Source organism: Rhincodon typus, chromosome 24, assembly GCF_021869965.1.
Source record: "Rhincodon typus isolate 14 chromosome 24, sRhiTyp1.1, whole genome shotgun sequence".
In the NCBI taxonomy this organism is placed as follows: Eukaryota; Metazoa; Chordata; class Chondrichthyes; order Orectolobiformes; family Rhincodontidae; genus Rhincodon; species Rhincodon typus.
Genome location: NC_063355.1, coordinates 14,590,968 through 14,612,153, shown reverse-complemented (window position 1 = coordinate 14,612,153; position 21,186 = coordinate 14,590,968). Strand labels below are relative to the sequence as shown.

The window sequence follows — 21,186 nt, the reverse complement described above, 5'->3', positions numbered from 1 at the left end:
AGGTTAGAAGGATGAGGTGAGTAAGAACTATGGAACTGGACAGTACAGGTGTTCAGTGAGTACCTCCAATTGGTACAATTGTAAGTTCCCCTCCAAGCCATTCACCATCTAATTTGAAAATATATCACCACTCCTTCAGTGTTGCTGGGTCAAAATAATGGATCTCCTTCCCTAACGGCATTATGGGTTTACTGACAACAAATGGATTATAGTGTCTCAAGAAAGTAGAATCATTTTCTCAGGGCAATTAACAATGGGCAATAAATGCTGGCTTAGTCAGTGTTATCTACATTCTGTGAATGAACTAAACAAAGAACAATTGGGGATAGTAGTGAAGGTATTGACAAAGGGAGGAGGTAGATGACAGTGAAAATGAGAGAATGGCAGCACCGTAAGTGATTTGAGGAGAGAATTAAACGTGTTGTTTTGTGTCAGATTTTCCCTGAAGCTCCACTTTTAAAAGCAGGCTGAATTCATTAGAGACTCTGTTCCATACTTCATCATGCCAGCCACCCACTCTTACCTGAGAATAAAGAAATAAAAAGAGGGAGCATAAGAGGACAGAGAGTGAAAGAAAACATAAATGTAGAAGAGAAGTTGAAGTGAAGAGAAAGATGTAGATAGGAGAGAGAAAGACAAACAGCAGTACAAAGACAAAAGACGGGTATGAGAGATATCCTATTCTTCAAATTTGCATTATGATTAATTATTCCTGCGAAGGTTCTGATTATAAATACTATGACAAAGCAGAGGTCTGCTAATATCAATCTTCTCCTTATCGAAATTATGGTTTCCCAGGATAGTTCTTCTTTAAATTAGCTCCATTCTCAGTTGTTATTGGTAAGAGCCCTCCCTGAAAGATACATCAACAAACGAGATAAAAGCTCTAACTGGTTACATTATTTGGAGGAGGGAATTAAAAGCTAACTAAGACTGAGGAGGTATAGGCTAACATTTAAAAAATACTGGAGTTAATTCTACAATCAACACCAAATTGAATATAATAGATTAGAATAGAACATCTTTATAAATGTCTCTGATGAATTCAGCCTGCTTTTAAAGGTGGAGCTTCAGGGAAAATCTGACACAAAACAACACATTTAATTCTCTCCTCAAATCACGTATGGTGCTCCATTCTCTCACTTTCACTGTCATCTACCTCCTCCCTTTGTCAATACCTTCACCACTATCCCCAATTGTTCTTTGTTTAGTTCATTTAGTTCCATAGACTGGCAACTATGGGACTTATCATCCATCCATTTAAACAAATAAATGGAAAATCAGACCTTAGTGGCACATGACATCCCTAGCAGCACTCCCCATAAGTGCTGCTCTTCAATACCTGACTGCAGAATCAACTCCATTCTATCTAATATGTGCTCTGTATTTTTTTTAAACTGAATTAATTTGTGAAAGAATGCAGTTGTGTGTTGGAAACTGGCTTTGACTGTCCAAGTTGCTTTAAATGGAATTCAGAGTAGCTCTTCTAAATTTAGAATGCAAGCAGCCCTATGAAAGAAATTGTATTCAACAGGTTCAAATCATGGTTACAGAGAACTGAATCTGATATAACTAAGGTTACCATTGATATAACAATTTGTAGATGTAAAATTGTGCAAGACATTTCCAAGTAATGAAACTTTTCTGTCTTATTGTTGTTTGCTGTTTCTACATTACCTTGGCATGGCTCAGTTGTGCAGCTCTAGTTTATACAACAGTGACAAACTGAAAATAACAAACACGGGGGAGACTATTTGAGTCAGGACATCTTGCATTTTCACAGAAGAATAAAGGAGCAGGCACTGTTCTGAAGAGAAGTTAAAGAACTGTTTATGAGCTTGTTTGAAGACATTTGTTTTGAGATAACTCAAAAAGGCAGGAAAAATTAAGGTGGCTATACAAGATGGGAGGGCCAAGACAGTTGAAGGCTATGCAATCAAAGGTGAAGTAGGGTGGGTAGGGTGAGGTGCACAGATAGAAGTTAGAACATCAATCAGATGGGATTTAAATCTGCAGAAGGTTGCAGAGATAGGGTGGGGCAAATTCATGGAAAGATTTACAGACAAGGACAAGGATTTTGTCTTTAACCTTTTAGGGCTACAGTGAGCCAGCACAAATTATTGATGACTAAGGGAGAAGGGTTATTGTGGCTTACTGTTAAAGAGGGTGCAGATGGTAAGGCTGTAGACAAATTGGATATTATGGATGGTGGAAGTTGGAAAGGCATCAAAGGAGTTTAATAACCTGAGAAATATGGTTAGGAATTTCATTATCAGTGAGGGCAAGGTGGTGGACATTGTTGTGAAAATGGAAATAGCGGTTTTGGTAATGGATAGGACAAACTATTTTAAATAAATTCCATATATAATGATGTCATACTGAGAACAAATAACCACTGAATGGATAAATGTTCACAAGCCATTAGGTCGTGTCTTTTTTTTGTATTCTGAGTCTAATTGGCTTTAATCTCCTGAGAACTGTTTTTATTTCTTGAGTCCAATGTGTTTTCTTTAAACCGGTTTACTTATTAGTATAGTAGTTAGATAATCTGTGTCTTCTAGATAAATTCCCTACATAGTCATGTAACACTGATCATCGTTATACAACATTATCATTACACATATTGCTAATGTCTCTTACTCTGCATTTTATCCCCAAGTCTCTAATCAGCCCCCCCACCCCACACTCCACTTATGAAAATCTTCCTCACAAAGTCTTGGACTTCACAGGGTTAAACTTCTTGGTTCCTTCATCTCCCTGATCAAATTCCGGTCTCATTCTGAGGCGTAGCATGTGTTCCACTCCTCCCTTCTTCATTCTTAGTGTTTCTCTCCCAGTGATTGCAGAATTCTTCTTTTCATTGTCTTCTTCTGCGAAAGAGTTCTACATTTCCATTGGTTTCTTGTTTAGTGACATTAATGAATTATGATTTCTTCTGAATATCCCTTGATCTGTTTCAACCCTATGGCCTGAATCTTCCAACATGGGGCAGAATCCCTGCTTTGAACACAGATCAGACAACAAAATTACCATTAGGGTCAGGAGTCTTCCCAGCTGAGCATGCCAGTCCAGCCAAATAATCTATTTATCAGGTTTCTAATTAAACTTTAGATATATGAGATGTTCAGAGCTCAAGAACTAGGAAACTAAAACTGCAAGTTTGCAATTCAAGCTTTCAATTAAAAACACAGCCTGATAGTGGAGGAGGAAAGTTGTTGAAGTTTTGGGATAAAACATATTGCTTTGTTTAAGATTTATTTCAGAGTTATTTAACTTTTTCAGAAGTTAATTTTGATTGTTCACAAGACAGCCATTAAAACTGCTTTTTTAAGCAATATTGAGTTGTTTAATTAGTTGGCTTTGTATTACATGTTGGTTGTAAATTTCTTAAAAATTGCAATGCAGGCAATCAGCCTTGCCTAGTTAGCAATGACATGTTGTGAAATAGGAATACAAAAATCTGCACCAGCCGGTTAGGTACCACTTGTGAAGAGAGAAACGATATCCGTGTAGCAGTGGAGGGTGTAAGGTGGGTGAGGGGGTAGGGTGCTGGCTGGTTGGCAGGGATAGGTTGCCAGGTGGATGAGAGTTACAGTCAAGGTGCCAGGTGGCTAGGGGATTCATGTGCTAAAGGGGTTGGGAGAAGAGTCCCAGATAAATGGGGAGATAGGGTGACAAGACAATGGATGAGAACTTGGGGTTATTTGGGAGGACAAGGTTGGAGGAGGAGTTGAGGGTGAGTCCAGTTGGAGTGGAGATCATAGGGATTGGGTTAGAGAGAATTAGATTTCTATGGGGTTTTGAATCATGATTGGGCAGGTGATGGAGGTGGGGGATTGAGTTCAGGCAGTTAGTCAGGGGTTGGATTGATGCAGGTGTCCATGGGGGATCAGCAGGAGTATCACAGGTATGTTTGGTTGGAGTCTGGGTTCAGGGAGGGAGATTGGGTTAGGAGTCCATGGGAGTTTGGGGGCAGTTAGGAGAGCAATGGTCCATGACTATCCGAATGAGTAGTGTGCTCATTTTAGTAGTCAGTCAGGAGTTAGAGTTTTATCCCTCTAACATTTACTGGCTATCTTTTAAGGAAAATAAGTTGAAACCTTCTGAAGTCTCAGACTTTAATGTAGAGTTGAGGACTTTATCGGAGTTTCCAAATGCTAAGTAATTGCTTATTAGACCTTTCAACTTTCCAGGCAATTCCTACAGAATCAGCTGTGTTGGGACTTGTGCATGGTCCCAAAGCACAACTACAGTCTACACTTCAGCAACCTGTCAGAAGATCTAGGCCATTTTGATCTCAGTTGCTGTATTCTCTTTGATCATTCTTTCTCTTTGTTTATCTCTCATCTATACTTGCTTCCCAGCTGTAACTATGGTACTTTTTGTGTTCTGTATTTATAAAAATATCTAACCTGGTTTTTCTTTCTGCTCTTCTTCACACCTTTTCACTCTGTTATGGGCAATGTGAATGATATTTGGCTGCAGCTTCTGTGACTGCGATGGGAGTTATGTTTCAGTCTCCTCCCGTCAATAACTCTGACGATGATTATTCATTCTGTAGTGGTGATGATCTGTAGATTACTAGCACAGAACTTAAATCTTCCTTCATTTCCAACAATGTCTTGATTATACATTTTCCTTGCTCAGCTTCTCATTTGCTGGAGGATAATGAAGTAAACATGCATACTATCATATTCACATGCAAATCTCTTGAAATACTCATTTGCAAACAATGGGCTGTTGTCTGAGACTGCAATTTCCAAAATGCCATGAGTTAACATGATTCTCTTGATTCATCAATCCATCCCTAGTAGTAATTTTTGATAAAAATGAAGGTTTTGCAAGTGAACTTGACTAAATCCATTTCCAAGTGGTCCTATGGTCTTGATTGAAAGGATGATGGTAATACTGGCTCTTTCTTCTCCTGGCTGTTCACCAAACATGCAATGCAGTTACTGATCACTTCTTGAATTGAATTTCAAACCCCTGACCATCACGCTGACCGTTGCATTGTTGCATGATAATTTTTAATACCAAATGACCTTGATGAATTCACTGAAGAATTTCAAGTCTAAGTGCTCTGGTTTTGTTCATCTCTTATTGAAGACTAACAATTCATTGGTAGCAGTAAGATGACTACAGTGCTTAAGGTACAGACATAGTGTGACATTTTTCTGACTATATTCTGGCCAACCATCTAAAAGTATTTTGTTTTTATCTCGATATGTTCTTTATCACAGATTTGGGCATTTCTTGCAGTTTCTCTCTTTAGCATACAAATGTTTTGCTAGCTGTATTTATATGCTCCTAAACTAAAAGGCCTAGCTGATCCAATCACAGAGGAATGGAAATTTGGATAATGTGACCACGAAATTTCATTCTTGGTTGTGCAAATTCACACTTATCATTCAATGTTAGACCTGCATTTTGAAGCACTTTCACAAGTGGTCTATCTCTTTGGTCATGTTCTTACTTTTGTGGTTCCATGCATTAGTATGTCATCTATGTGACATATTACCCCCTCAATGTCTTCCAATTTGATTGACATTATTCTTGAGAAATTCTCTGGTGCAGATGCTATTCTAATGGGTAACCTGTCAAAGCAATGCCATCTGAAAAGTGTTCGCCTGACAAAAAAGCAGTGCTCAGAAAGCTTGTGATTTCAAATAAACCTGTTGGACTATAACCTGGTGTTGTATGATTTTTGACCTCATCTGAAAGGTCTGATAAAGGTTGTCAGTTTACTGCAGTCTTCATCCAAAGTATTTGCCAGAATCCACGTTTCCCGCTCAGTTTGGTCAATAGGATAATCTTAGCTAGTTTTGCTAGACTTTCATCCACTGAAGCCATTAGGAGAATCTTACCCTCCACCGCTTTCCTCAAAGATATATTCAGACTCTTATGGAACCATTTGGCTTTTGTACTGAAATACCATATTCTTGGTCCTCTAATTCCTTGACTGAGCACTTTCCATGGTTTGTACAAACATATTGGCTTTGAGGATACTGTGGTACTTTGTCCTAATTTTTCCAATTCTGCAAATAAGCTTGGGAATTACCTTCAAAAAATTCATATTCTTGGTCTACAGCTGCAATCCTGTTGATTTTGAAAATTATTTTCAGGTTTTAAGATGCATTCCTGCTTTGTAGAAAACACCCTTATTCTGAATAACAGAAAGATGTTGGAGAGAGATCCTGCCATTCTGTGAGTTACTCTTTTACTTGCTCTCAGTGATGTTCCTGTAGATACGCGTAGTTTAATTGGGAGGGCTGCAATTTGATCTTTTCAAATCACTTAAATTAGTCTGGAACACTGAGACACTCAAATTTAAATTCTGTGGTGCGTCCATTGACTTCTAGTTTAAAACTCTACCAGTATTCGTTCACAGAACTGTGGCGTTCTTTTTTAATTGTTTTCCGCTGGTTAATTTGTGTTTCCATTTCTTGAAGCTGCTTTGGTTTCACAGACTTTCACTGTTCATTTCTTAAATTTTGGATTGGAATTCTGCATACTTTTCCAAAATGTCTTGCAGTTTAAAAAAAAAATCATGGGATGTGGGTGTCATAGACTAGACCAGGATTCATTGCTTTGTTCTCCTCCTGCTGGCCACTCATTCTTGTTGAGTAGCTTCTTTCCACTATATTTTCAACACTTCACAATGGCAGTTGTCACATCTTACTCCATTTTGGTGGGCTGTATTTTCCACTTGCTTTCTTCCCTGCTGCCTGTGTGCAACTTCTTCCATGGTGCTTCATCGTCTTTCTCCTTGAACAAACAACCCTGTTCTGCCATGAATGTTTTGCTTGCCTAGCAATATTTACTTTTTTTTTTAGCATCAATTCCTGTCTAGTGTGTAAAAGGTCTGACAAAACGTCATCTGAAACTCCAACTATGATTCAATCACAAATTCGTTCTGCCTTCAGCCCCTTGAATGTGCAATTTACTGCTCGTTTGTAAAGTTAATTAATAACAAATTCATGCATTCCCTGGACCTCTTTGTTTTCTGTTTAAATTTTGCACGCTATTATTAAATTTCTTTTCACAGGAAAGTTTGCATTGATTGCCTCAATGTTTCTTCATATGATGCAGTATTTTCCTCAAAGCCCTGTCTTGTAACTACATTGTGTGATGAAGGTTCATTCATAATCTATATGATTATGCAAATTAATATATGTATTATATATGTTTCAGAGCTTGGGTTCTAAAGTGGAAAAATGACATGTAGCTTTAAGTGTGATTTGTACGTCTATATTATGTGTGTTTAGATGAAGAATGATATTATTTTAGCTTCATTTTTGATTTTGTAAGTTTTGATGCTGGGAAGTCTCAGATTTGTTATACGTGAATTTTTAATGAAGGTTTACAACCTTGGAATAAAGCTTGGAGTTAACTGTTCAATGTATTAAAACAAGGTAGAGAAAACTTGGCTGTTGCCTAGTCACAAGGTGTCAAATGACACAGATAGAGATGAAAAGAAACATTCAGAAAGACAGTTAGTTGGTTTGTGTCGATGGGGACTGGAGAGTGGGGACCGAATTGCAAAGCCAGTAAGAAGACTATTCAGAAAATTGCTGGATGCTCAGTATATTGAAAACCCATCTGTTTAATATGAAAGTGCTCAGAAGGCAGCAAGAAGAAAGATTCAGAAATCAGTTACAGCTATGTCAGCTGAGGAGAAAGCTTTAGCATGGAGAGAATGGTGATTCTCCTCTGCGTGTCTGAGTTTGATGTTGTTGGGGTAACAGGATCTTTCTTTCTGATATCTGTACTGAGAGGTTTCAAACAGTTCTTGTGTAGTGTAACATAGATTGTGTGTCTTTTTGTGTAATAAATTTTTATGTTATTTCATTGCAAGTTTTTTTGGCAGCCTCATCTGAATATGTTCAGTGATTGAGCTCCATAGTAGATACAGAGGAAAAATAAAACATAGTCTATCAAGCCACACCACAATGGTCCTCACCACGTAAACTGTCCTGGTCCTTTACCTATTTTTGAATGGACAGGTTATATTTGCTACTTAACAGACCAATGGAACCTATCCTGAATTTAATGAGTTTTGGAAAGTTAAGACTGGCACATCTACTACTTCATTGGCCACGTCCTCTAAGAGCCTAGGATGAAGTCCATAAGGACCTGGAGATTCACAGACCCTCCACTCCAACAGTTTGGTCAGTACTGCTTCCCTAGTGATTGTAATTTCACCAAACTCCACATTTCTTTCAATCTCCTGATTTATACATATACTGAGATGTGCTTTTATCCTTGATAATGAAGACAGAAGCAAAACATGTATTCATTACATCTGTCATTTCCTTATCATCTACGATGAACTCCCAATTTTCACTCTCTCGAAGACTAACACTCACACTCTCCAGAAGACTAACACTTTAATTATTTTTTTCCTTTTTAGATACCTGTAGGAACTCTGCCTGTTCTTAAATTTCTGTGTACGTTCCTTTCACACTCTAATTTATTCATTCCAATTAACCTTTTATTCATTCACTGCTGTGCTTTATGTTTTGATCAGCCATCAAACCTGCTACACACATTTAAGCAGTTATATGCGTTTTCCTTATATTTGATGCTTCTATAACTTCTTTAGTTAACTGCAGAAGTTTGGTCTTGGAATTTTTCTTTATTGTAGGAATGTGCTTATTCAGAGACTTCTGAAATATCCCTTCAAATGTCTGCAGTTGCTTCCCTACTAACCTATTTTCTGTCTTAACATTCCATTTCAATTCAGCTAGCTCAGCTTTCATGTCCACATGTCCCTTTTTGAAATTTAACTCTTAAATTCATTCTTCTCCCTTTTAATTTTTATATAAAATTCAATAATATTATGATTGCTGCTGCCAAGTAGTGCCTATACTCTAATTAATCTTGTCATATTATGGAATTACCACATCTAGGATAGCCTCCTCTGGTTGGTTCCAGAACCTGCTGTTACAATAAATAGTTGCAAACCCATTCTATAAACCCCTTCATTACCAGTCTGATTTTTCTATTTACACATAGATTAAAAACAATCATAATTAATGCCATCCCTAATGACAAACACTCAATATTTCATCTTGGATGCTTTGTCCTATATTGTGGTTACTGTTTGGGGATCTGTAGATTACTCCCACAAGTGACTTATTTTCCCTAATATTTCTCATATTCAGCCAATTCTGCCTAACATTGTATTCTTCTTGAATACCATATAATTTTCAATAATCTGAAACCAATGCTTGTCATCCTGCAGCCACATTTCCATAATGGCTTTCAGATCATATTTATTCACTTCAACGTGCACGCTTAATTCATTTAATTTGTTATTACACCTATTCAGATATAGAACATTTAGATTTTTTGTTATCTTTGCAGCACCTTGTTGGGTTTTTTTCCCTCCTTCTCCTTTCTTGCCATTCCCTGACCTTGACTTTTGAGGTTATTATTTTGTTTAACTGCCATGACTCTACCCTTGATTTGTTACATTTACCGAAGCTTGATCCCTCACCGCCCCGGCCCTCACGTCCCTAGTTATGTGAGCACACCAGATCCAGCACGATCCAGGTATAGACCATCTTAGCAATATAGGTCCCACTTTTCCCCAGTACTGGTGGCAGTGTTCCATGGTCTGGAATCCATTGTTTCCACACCAGTCTTTGAGTCACACATTTACTTCTATAATTTTGTTCATTTTTTGCCACTTTTCATGCGGTTCAGGAAATAATCCAGATATTATTATCATCTTTAAAGTTCTGCTTTGTAAATTAGCATCTAACTTCTCATACTCCCTTAGCAGAACCACTTTTTAATTCTACTTATGCCGTTAGTACCAATGTGGACCAAGACTACTAAATCCTCCCTCCTACTGTAATTTTTTCTCCAGAGCAGGTATCTCGAACCCTGGCACTTGTCAGAAAATACAGTCAATGAGAGATACGCTCATGGCTGCATAGAAGAGTGTAAAACCCTTCACTATCCTCTCCTCAACTATCACTATGTTCTTTTTCCTCTCCTCTCTTAAATGGCTTTCTACACCATGATGCTGTAGCCAGTTAACGCATCCATCCTGCAGTCCTCTGTCATCCAAAAAAAGCTAAGAAAACCCCAAACCTGTTACACAATGACAAAGGTTGAGACTCCAGCTCACCAGGTCCCTTACCTGCCTCACTTTCAGTCACACTCTCCTGTCCCTGACATCTGACCTAATCAGAAGATCACCTCTTGAATAAACTATCCAAGTAACTTTCCCTGTCCCTGATATGATGCAGTGTCTGAAGCTCACCTTCCAGCTCAATAACTGAACTGAAGTTCATGCAGCCACAAGCACTTATTGCAGATGAGTTAATCCTGGATCGTATTAGCACTCAGAAGTTCCTTGTGTTCTGCAATTACAGTACATCATTAGCTCTGCCACCTCTAATGTGTTAGTTAATTAGTGATTGCTAATTAACTCATTATAATTAAGACAGCATACATCTCCTAAAAAGTATTAGCACTGCCAGTAAACTTTACAAACAGTGATGAAACAATACAATACTTACAATTCTACTAATTTGTGCAGCTCAAACTATGAAATCAACTGCTGTAGGGTGAAAAGTAATTAAAAAAAGACCTCTTCCCCACGCTTCACCAAACTCCCAACTAAACATACTTTACTTCTTACAGTTAACCTTACTTAAAACACCTCTTTCCCTTATGCACCAAATTTTCACATTGAACCAGATTCCCAGATATACTCAATTGACTACTGTCTCGTGCAGACAAAAACTGCCCCACATTGACTGTGTTCCTTTACTTACCTCTATGCGGCACTGCATAAATCTAAAATTGTATAAAATTATCTGTTCTAGCCAAGTCAGATATCTCCTCTGCTAATTGAAAGAGAAAAAGAGACATGTAGTGCGACAAGAAAACTAATAGAGGAACCATAGGAAGACTACTCAGACTATTTGAAGACAAATCAAGTGTATTATTTCATAGTAGAAAGTGGAATTAGTTTATCATTCTCCATACTATGTGACACTTGTACAGGTTATCTACTTATGTTAGAAGTATGTACATGAAACATATTTACTTATTTAACAACAGTTGGTAAGGAAACTTGTGAAGGAAACTAATCAGTAATAGTTAAATTCACCAAATTTTCATTTTGTCTATAATTTTAAAAATCTTGACATATAAATCTAGTATCAGCAAAATTGATCGTTATGCTGTTGTTTTTCTTTCTAAAATTCCAATAAGTTCATAAATGTTATTTATGGAAGTGATCTCCTGCATCAACGTAGTTGACTCTTAAATGCTTTATGAAATAACCTGCAAATCGCTCAGATGTTAATTTCAACAAGAAATGGGAAATAAGTGCTGATCTGTGATTCCAACATTTCCAGCACATCCCATTTCTAAATTCTTTCACTGACCAAGTGCAGACATCTTTCACATCCCAGCATCCATTCCATGTAACTATGTAACTTCTGCCATTGTAAGGAATGTCATATAAGTTTCAATGGTGTTATAAAGACATAAAAGGTTAGATATTAAATGTTTATGGTTAAAAATAAATTGGGTATACTATTGTAAATAAGTCAGAACCACATCACAAAAATTCACAACTGCACACTGCTCCATTTACAATCAAGTTGTGCAAAGTAGCATAACTCCAAATAGTTTGTACAAAAATAAAACACTTTGTCATAAAGTGAGCTCATTACTGAAAACTTAAGACAGTCATGGAATGAGAGAAGACTATTTGTCCATTCTATAATATGGACAAATAAAACACATATTAACCATTAGAGGGAATAGTCTGCAAAAACATGGTCTTGTTTTCAAAAATAAACACTTTGATAGCCAGAATAAACACCAATCTACCAATGGCATATGTTAGGAAGGTACTTGTGGCGTTCAAATATCCAATAAAAAATCCTTTTGAAAAATGGACCTTAATAAAACACAGAAATGATAGATGTCCTTCCAGATCTAGTCAGTTTTGCAACCTGATTTATAGAAATAACTATTTAGGTTTGTCCTTGTTCACTAGAAATATCATAGCGAAGAGTAGAAAAATTATTGATAAACAAGGGACACATTACTGGAACTAAGATTTATGCCCTGAGCTTTTAGTAGTCAATACTGATTTCAATTTCTATTTGCTATTTTTGAATTGTGATGTTAATGCAACAATACTTATGATTTAGGCTTATTGTGCATTTCCTGTTTGAAAACTAAACTTTTTAGGTTTTTTTTACAGTTTATTTCTGCTTTGTTTCCACTCAGCTATTTTTTTTATCACGTAGTTAGTGAACACAACATCAATTACTGATCTAGGTATCTATTACTATAAAGGGAAAGTAAACCCTCTAATCTCACTTGATGTTTGTTAAGTTCGAACTTGTACACAATAATTTTGCACTTCTAACCAAAGTCAAATATGCTTATATTTGTCTCATAAATGACATTATGTCACATAATGATATTTATGTCTCATTATTTATGTAGGTATAAATACCAACAGGGTTTCACTTAAACCTTGTGTATAAATACAATTATAAAATTATATATAATTATTTATAATGATATTTATGTGTCATAAATATCATTTATGTCTCTCAGTATTTTAGGATGCATTTACATTTCATGCTTAGTGTTGATGTAATGCAGTTTCCACTTGATGCACTGAATACTGACGCTAATCAGAATTAAATACAATAAAGAATAAAAGCCTAGCATCATTCTGAATTGCTACTTTTTGGAGGAGGGCATTTCAGTTTTCTTGCAATCAGCAGCAGGCTAGACCTTTGTAATCAGAGGCCCCTGCTCTGAACTTTCACCAGAGCAACAGTGATGGGAAATGAAATACAACCCTCTTCCCCCTTATTGAAGTATAAACGTTCGCAAAGCGACAATCGCACCTTTCGAATGGCCACCTTTCGGTTCAAATTCTGCCAGTTCGTTCTGTTATCATTCGTGAGCATCATGAATATATTTTGATTTTAGAACAGTTGCAGAATGTACTATCGAATCTCAAAAAGCGGCAAGAAATTTCCATTGTCGCTGGGTTTTTATTGTGATGTGACCACACATTGAAATATCCGCCAGCATATGTTACGAGTGAAGATTTTTGCATTGGTGGTAAAGGTGCAGAATGTGACAGATTGAAATGAAGTGAACAGCCGAGGCTGACAGTGAAGTTTCTTCTGCTGCTGTTTTGAGAGCTTTTTGCAACAATTTCAATCGCGCATCTATCTCGCGAGAGCTGGCGCACTGCCTCCCTTCCTTTGATTGACAACCAAGATGTCGGTGGAGAAAGAGCTCGCCGGTGCAAGCTGTTGGGAACGGCGACAAAAAACACCTGCAGCAGTAGCGCGCAGCTCTTCATAGCATAAGCAGCACAAGCTGCTTTATTGAGCAAGGCCACTGTCTCCAGTCCGATTCTACCCAGCCGCATGGAGCCAATTTGAAACATATCTTCAATCCATTCAAGATTTATTAGTCAACATTGCTACTCTATAATAAAATATTTCTTTTTCTCAATTTCAATTGATTTCCAGCCATGGATGAAGACAATACGGCAAAGAGCGAAGAACAGCAGCTAACTTTGCAGAAAGCATTACAGCAATGTGAATTGGTCCAAAATATGATAGACATCAGCATCTCCAGTCTGGAAGGGTTAAGGACTAAATGTGCCACATCAAATGACCTCACGCAAAAAGAAATAAGAACACTGGAGGTAAGGAAAATAACGATAACAATGAATTGACATATTCCCCCCTCCTCTTCACCCCCACCCCCCAAATTTGCTTGTATCCGCATTGAATTTTAAATAAAATGATGTAAGCTTGATATCTAAAGAAGGCTGGATGCGGGTTAGGTGACTGCTGTATTTTGTTTATATACAATGGTGTTGTGTGCACTGTTATAAATTAAGGAGCTGCAGCAGAATGAAGCGAGTCTGCGCATTCTGCAGGTGGTGGAAAGGTGGTGGGTTCTGTGTTAAAAATGTTGGGATTATTTATTTATTTATTTACGCTCATTTGGAAATAACTGAATACGTGACATTTCGAGAAATCCTGAGTTGCACGTTTTGCATTGATGGTTCTTGATAAGGATGTGATACCAGCTGAATAATAAAGACGCTGATTTAAGAGAGCTGACACCTATTATCTACGTGCGGCTCAATATGAATTGCAAAGCGTTACATGGCCATAATGAATTATATATGGTAAGATATTTATGAGGTCCCTTGTCCTTTTACGGTCCTATCATTAACGGATAGAGATGTTAGCTGCCTGACGTCTTTCCATATCTAACAAACATCGTGTCTAGGATCAGTCACACTGATGGTGCCTCCGTAGGTGGGGAATTTTTCGGCTCTTAACTTCACAAGGATTCAAATGACTGCGCTGTTAAAGTCTGACTTATTTCTGTACTTCTGAATCATTATGGTCGGTTCAAGTTTATACTTGTTTTAAGTTGTGAACTGAAACGCTTCAAAATTCTCATTAAAAATACACGATTTTCATTCTAAAGACCGGTTTAAAGATTAACTTTAGGCTATCTACAAATGATTATTCTCGAAATACAGACATGCAGGTAGCACCTGGAATGGAAATTAACGTTTTATTTTCAGACCAGCGTATTGATGTTCTCACTAGCATTATCTTGGGGACTACATATAATGTTGCAGATTGCATGTTTTTGAAGGCTGCACCAATATTTGACGCGGATTGCTTTACAATATTTCCAGCAGTACTATATTTCTGGGCACTGTATGATTCCACATACAGTATCCTTGGGCGCTTTGTCATCCTGGAGAAAAACACTTGATAGCGACAAAGCAACGGTAGAGTTAAACGTAATTCCAGAAAGTGCATCACTATATTGTCTGGATGTTGAAGTTTCCCAAGGTATGCAGAGGTTAACACAACGCCTGGCTCCTCGTTTGACTGGCGACATCTACTGTTCGCCCTGCATCCTGAAGAAACTGCAAAACAGCACTGAGCTTCTGGGCACAACCGTCCAAATGAAATCCTGGATCGCGCGTCATGACTTGAATCTAATTTCATTGTAGTAATCTGCAAAATTAACTACCTGAACTATCCTGCGGAAGGCGATAGGCATTAATTGACTTGAACTGTTCCTGTTACATCTCTTACCCGCAGGACGGGAACATGACTGACCAGAAATTGATAACTTGTTTCGTACCTTAAAGCTAAAGAATGATTTTGCTGATTGATAAATTCATATATTTAATATCAGATATTCCAAAGCAACCAGAAACGCTATTTTTCCACGTTAGATTTCGTATAAAGAAAATTCCTTTTTAGACTTGGATTGGTTGTCTTAAAAATGCAGTGTATTTGAAAACTAAACTTAGCACATCTTGTATTGGACCCCTCATTAATCTTAAATTATGATGGTCTTGTATCAGTACAAGTACATCTGGAGATATCATCTTTATATTTTAGAAAACAGTAACAGGTGAAAAGTATTTTGTTGAACTGTTGTTAATGAGCTAGGAGCAAATTACTGCAGATGCTGGAATCTGAACTGAAACCAAAAATGCTGGAGATCACAGCGGGTCAGGCAGCCGTTAAAGAGCAGGCTAACGTTTTGAGTCTACATAACTTCTTCAGCTCTGAAGACTCATCTAGTGTCGAAACGTCAGTTTGCTTTCTCTCCATGGATGCTGCCTGACCCACTGTGATCGCCAGTATTTTCTTTTGCTTTCAGTGTTGAAAATGAGCTGTTAAGTATGGGGTAGTTTTGAAACTGTTCGCTAAACAGTCAGCGATCTTTTTTTTTGGTCAACTGTAGCAGAAGCGGTGAGAAAGTTCAGGAATTAATGGTAGTTGCCCTAAAACGGGGAGTGTGCAGCAATTTTTCACATGCAAATTAATTAAAGCATTTGCTGTTCGTTACTTCGAACCTCGACTGTGAGAGCCTTCCCTTAAGGCTTGGATGTGTAATAAAGTGTGGTGAGAAGCAAGTTGTGTTGCCCACGCTTTTTAAAACAAAACTTTGTAGCCGAAGTTCCCGACCTTGTATCAGGCAGATATGTATGTGAGTTAAAATGATGCAATGAGGCTACGTCCTGTCACAGTTCCAATGGCATACAACATTTAAAGAATGTCAAATTGCAACACTATTGATGTACTTAATAGAGAGCTACTCTACTATAAATTAGCACAACAGTCTGACCACAGAGCTTTAAATATTGCCATCATTTTAAGATGGTCTAAGAGCACTGTTTTGCATCCTTATAAGATTTCCAGTGTCAGGTGTAAAATTGGGTCCTAACTGGCTATTTTCACGTGGCTTGCAGGGCCACATAGAATTCGTGCAAACAAAATGCTATCATTCTTATGGATAGGTGGACATGCAGATCAAAATTATAATTAATGTGTTCCTCTTATTTAGTGTGGTGTAGTAGTCCATAGGCATTGTGTATTAGGGTGACAATTCATTGTGCCCCAGAGTAATAAGATACGAGTACCTTCATTGTGACTTTGCAGGTGTCTCCATAGGCAGAGATGGGAACAATCCTGGTTAATTCTGTTATATATTTTAAACAAGGTAACAGCGGATGTAGAAGAGTGCATGCTTGGTTATCTCAACATTATTGCAACTTTGCAGCTCTTCCATGAGGCTTTTCTCTGCCTGGTTGATCTGCAACACGATGCTGGAAAAATAAACCTTTTTATTTGGAACTTCCATCTCATTGAGGAAGCTTCATGCCAATTCACGTCCAATATCCTTTTTAAACAAAAACTCTGCTCACATTTTGACAACTGTCAAATTCCACCACAACAATCTCCAACATCCTGAAGCAAGCAACGTTATTTCAAATAAAACAGCCTATGGCAGACACTAAACAAAAAGTTACTTCACCCTATCTTCCAATGTTAATGGATGCATTTTAAAAAATCTGTGTTCTCGATCCTCATCTTTGCCAAAAAACAAGCACTTCTTCTTTGAGCCATGCCCTATCTGTGTGTGAGGTTTTGTTAAAAATCAGCTCATTACTTTTTGAAACTAACAAACGGGGTCCAAACATTGCCTTTTCCCTCCTTCTGTGATGATGGTAAGTTATATACATAAGATCTTGTCGGCAAACTCAGAACAGATTGTGTGCCCACCCCCTTAATGTGATATGGTAAGATCAAAAACAAAATGGGATGAGAAACTAAACAAAAATTAATTTGGTTGTACAGAACTTGAGTACTTGATATACATTTTGTTGCAGTTTTTGGGGTGGCACAGTGGCTCAGTGGCTTGCATTGCTACCTCATAGTGCCAGAGAGCTGGGTTCACTTCTATCCTTGGGTTACTGTGTGGAGTTTGCACATTTTCCCCGTGCCTATGTTGGTTTCCTCCCACAGCCCAAAGGTGTGCAGGTTAGGTAGATTGGCCGTGCTAAACTGCCCATGTCGTCCAGGGATGTGAAGGTTAGGTGGATTAGCCATGGTAAATGCGGGGTTACAGGGACAGGGTAGGGGGCTCGGTCTGGGTGGAATACTTTTTGGAGGGTTGGTGTGGACTCGATGGGCTGAATAGCCCACTTCTGCGCTGTAGGGATTCTGTGATTCAAGTTGCACTCGTTAGGACAATTTGCAAGAACACCAGTAAAGGGGAAAATCAACATTTATATTGCATGAGAGGAGGGTGCTGATTGATTGATTGGCAAATAGACTTTGATAAAGGCGTTGCCGTGGAGAATGCAATGATTAATGTTAATTGGCTGTTAGCTGCCAGGGTTTGTATAGATTTTAATAAAATAAAACAAAGAACTGCAGATGCTGGAGGTCTGAAACAAAAACAGAAATTGGTGGTGAAACTGAGCAGTCTGGCAGAATCTGTAGGAAGAAAGTAAAGTTAATGTTTCGAACCTGGTGACTGTGAGCCAGACCGGCTGAAGTTTTGTTTTTGTTTCTGGCAAGTTGACTCTGATTGTAATAATTTGTAATTTATTTGACCCTGGGGATTTGATACATGTTCGTGACTTTACAATATGGTCCTTTCTTTCTTTAGGGAAGTTCCACACAGTGTACGTGTACAAGAAATTTCAAAATTAGTAACACTGGTGCTTGAATCGGTTTCAGGCCTCGTGAAAAGATGCGTAAAAAGAAGTACCTGAGCATTGTTCTTCCCTCCCCATCACTACACAGTGTACCTGTGAGTTCTGAGAAATAAACCATTAAGTCTCAAACATCACTAATTTGAGCAATGTCCACCTTTGAGACAATCCATCTCCTGATTTTTATCATCTAAATTATGTGACTTGTTGATTTCAGAGTGTCTGAATTATTCTTAATTGGCCACTTCTACTCACAATGGGATGTGGCAGATTTTTAGTGTTTGACCAGATCTCTAGGTCTTCATCACTAGGATCAATCTCCTATCTGCTGTGTTCACTGTTTAACACACATGTACTCATGTTCTTTAGTTTTATTGGATTGGTGCCTCTTTTGTACTGTACCTGGTATATCTGCCGTTCCCTAAAAAACTGTTCTCCATTCCTCTATGTTACATTCAGACTCCATCACAGTCCTGGGCGTGTACTGTCTCACCAGCAGGTCAGAACCTACAGAGGTGGAATTTAGTAGCACCAGGTCAGACATACGCAAGGAAACTTCCTGTTGATTATAATCCACCAATCCTCCTTCAGCTGATGAATCAGTACCCGTAAATGTCACTTGGAAGAAGTTCTGAGGCTAGTATTGGCAAAGAATTTATTCCAGGAGAGAGACTTGAATGTCCATGAAGAATGGATTAGTAACACCGATGCTCTGCTGTCCAAGCTGGTCGAACCCTGGAAAATGTAGCTGCTGTACTAGATCTACAACAGTTGGTGGGGAAAACAAGAAAAAGGGAATAAACTGCTTGAGGTTTACTAGATTGTCACCTGAACTGAGCAGGTTTTCTCACTAGGAAAGATTGGATAGGCTTGGTTTGCTTTCACTGGAATTTAGAAATGTGGGGAGTGATTTGCTTGAGGTTTGTAAGATCCTGAATTGTCCTGACAAAGTAGATGTGGAAGGATTGTTTCCTTTTGCATGTGAATCCCAATCTAAGGGTTACTGTTTTAAAGTTTAAGGTCAGACATTTTTTTTCTCTTAACGAGTTATGTGACATTGAACTGTGCCTCGGGTGGTGGAGATGGGATTATTGAATATTTTTAAGGCTGAGGTAAATTGATTCCGTTGCCTAACAAAAATCTAAGATTATCACAGGTAGATGAGAATGTGGGATTCAAACACAAACATACCATCAATGATCTTATTGAATGGCAGGGCAGGCTTGAAGAGCTGAAGGTATGACTGCTACTTCTAATGTTCAACTGAGCTTGTCTTCACCACTCTTCCTGTCATTGATGCAGCTATCCAGAAAGTATTGGTAGGAGTGACTTCTGGACAGTTTTTGAATAGATTGTTCATACTGAGCATATCTTTCATTGAGGGCGCAATGTATTTCAGTGACATGGTTTGTCATAATTGACTAGTTTTGTGCAAGCTGTGCAAGCTGTGAGATGAGGTGGTAAGGTTTGCAGCTAAATGTGTGAGCATGAGGTGAAGCTACAAATGTTACATTTGAGTCAAGATTAATAGTAGCTGAGTGACAGAGGTGTGCTGCATTGAGCTGTGTGTGAGGCTAATAGTGCAGTTGAAGGAATACGGCATACATTTACATTTACATGAAGATACGTTTACTGGCCTTGTTCACTTTTGTGAGTGCGTGGCACTAATCCCTGTGCTGAATGGGATAGATTCAGGACAGGTCTAGCTGCTCAAAACTGTGCTTTTGTGAGGCACTGTGGGCCACCGTAAGTAGCAGAACTGTATTCAAGCATAATTTGTAACTTCAGAGCTTGACATATCCTTCACTCAATTATTACCATCAAGCCAGTGGGTCAGCCATGGTTCAAGAAGGAGTATAGGAGAGCACACCTAAAAATGAGATGGCAACCTGGTGAAATTACAACAAACAGCTAAATGCACGCTAAACAGTAAACAGCAGGGTAGTAATAAGGTTTGATAATAATCTTGTGAAGTTCCTTGGGTTGTTTTAATAATCCACTATATAAATGCAACAGGTTATCCTACAAAAGTCACTCCTACGTCAAAACGAATTAGAAAAAATTGGACATCAGCTGCAAAAAGGGAGGGGCTATTACATCCATACGCATCCAGAACTATTCCAATAACAAATATAACTGTTGCAAGCAGAAGAAGCAAGCACAATGTGAGGATCGAGCCTCTATCAAAACTGGAAGAGATACCTTACTAGACTATAGCTTACATGTGGTGCATTGATGACATTGGGTCAATTACAAATCCTTTATGGGAGGAAGCATGAAATCATACCTAGAAATTCCCTTAGCAAAACTTTGCTGTCCATTCACCTACCCCCTTGGCTCCTAATCAGGTAACATTTTGATTTAAAAATTCTCATCCTTATTTTCAAATACCTTTAAGGCTTTTCCATGGGTTTCTGAAGAAGTCATCTTGGTTTCAAAACATTAACTCTCTCTTTCTACAACATGCTGCCAGATTTGGCAAATTTCTCCAGAACTTGCTGTCGTAATTTCAGATTGCCAGCATCAAAGTCAACAGTACTTTGCTTTATTTTATTCCATGGCTTTTCCATTCTTGTTTCTATAATCTCCAACAGGCCACAACCTTTTGAGATATTTGCACAGATTTTATTCTGGTGCCATGTGCATCCCTGAATTCAATCACTTCATCATTGGTGGCCACGTGCTCAGTTGTCTAGGCCTGGGCTCCTTATTAACTTCCCACACATCTCTACTCCTCAGCCTTACTTTCCTACTTATGGCCACTTCTTAAAACCCACTTCTTTATTAAGCTTGTGGTCGTCTGACCTACTGTTTTGCTCTTAGGCTCTGTGACTTTTTGTTTTAGATATTTCCAATCAACCTGTTCAGAGATGTTATTACGTCCCACTCAAGCAGGTGGAACTTAAACCTGCGACTCTTGGCCCAGAGGTAGGGACACTATCACTGTGCTACAAGAGCCCTCTTATTTTCTTTTTATCTTGAAACATCTTGGAATGTTTAATAATGCTAAAGTTACTATGCAGATATAAGTTCTTGATATTTTTAAACGATATTTCCACTACCTGAGCCACTCTGAAAGACCCCTGTATTATTCAGCAGAGCATTGGTCAAGTTCATGGAGG

The 21,186-nt window shown here is 38.2% G+C and overlaps 1 protein-coding gene across 1 annotated transcript in view; it reads left to right on the top strand.

The window, feature by feature from the left end:
* Positions 1–13,474: 13,474 nt before the first annotated feature.
* The window catches only part of ksr2 (kinase suppressor of ras 2), a 302,030-nt gene continuing 294,318 nt past the window's right edge, over positions 13,475–21,186 (top strand). The window contains exon 1 of the mRNA XM_020528680.2: positions 13,475–13,717. Within this exon, the coding sequence (XP_020384269.1) occupies positions 13,541–13,717 (177 nt within the window). The 5' untranslated portion in view covers positions 13,475–13,540. The remainder of the gene's footprint in view (positions 13,718–21,186) is intronic.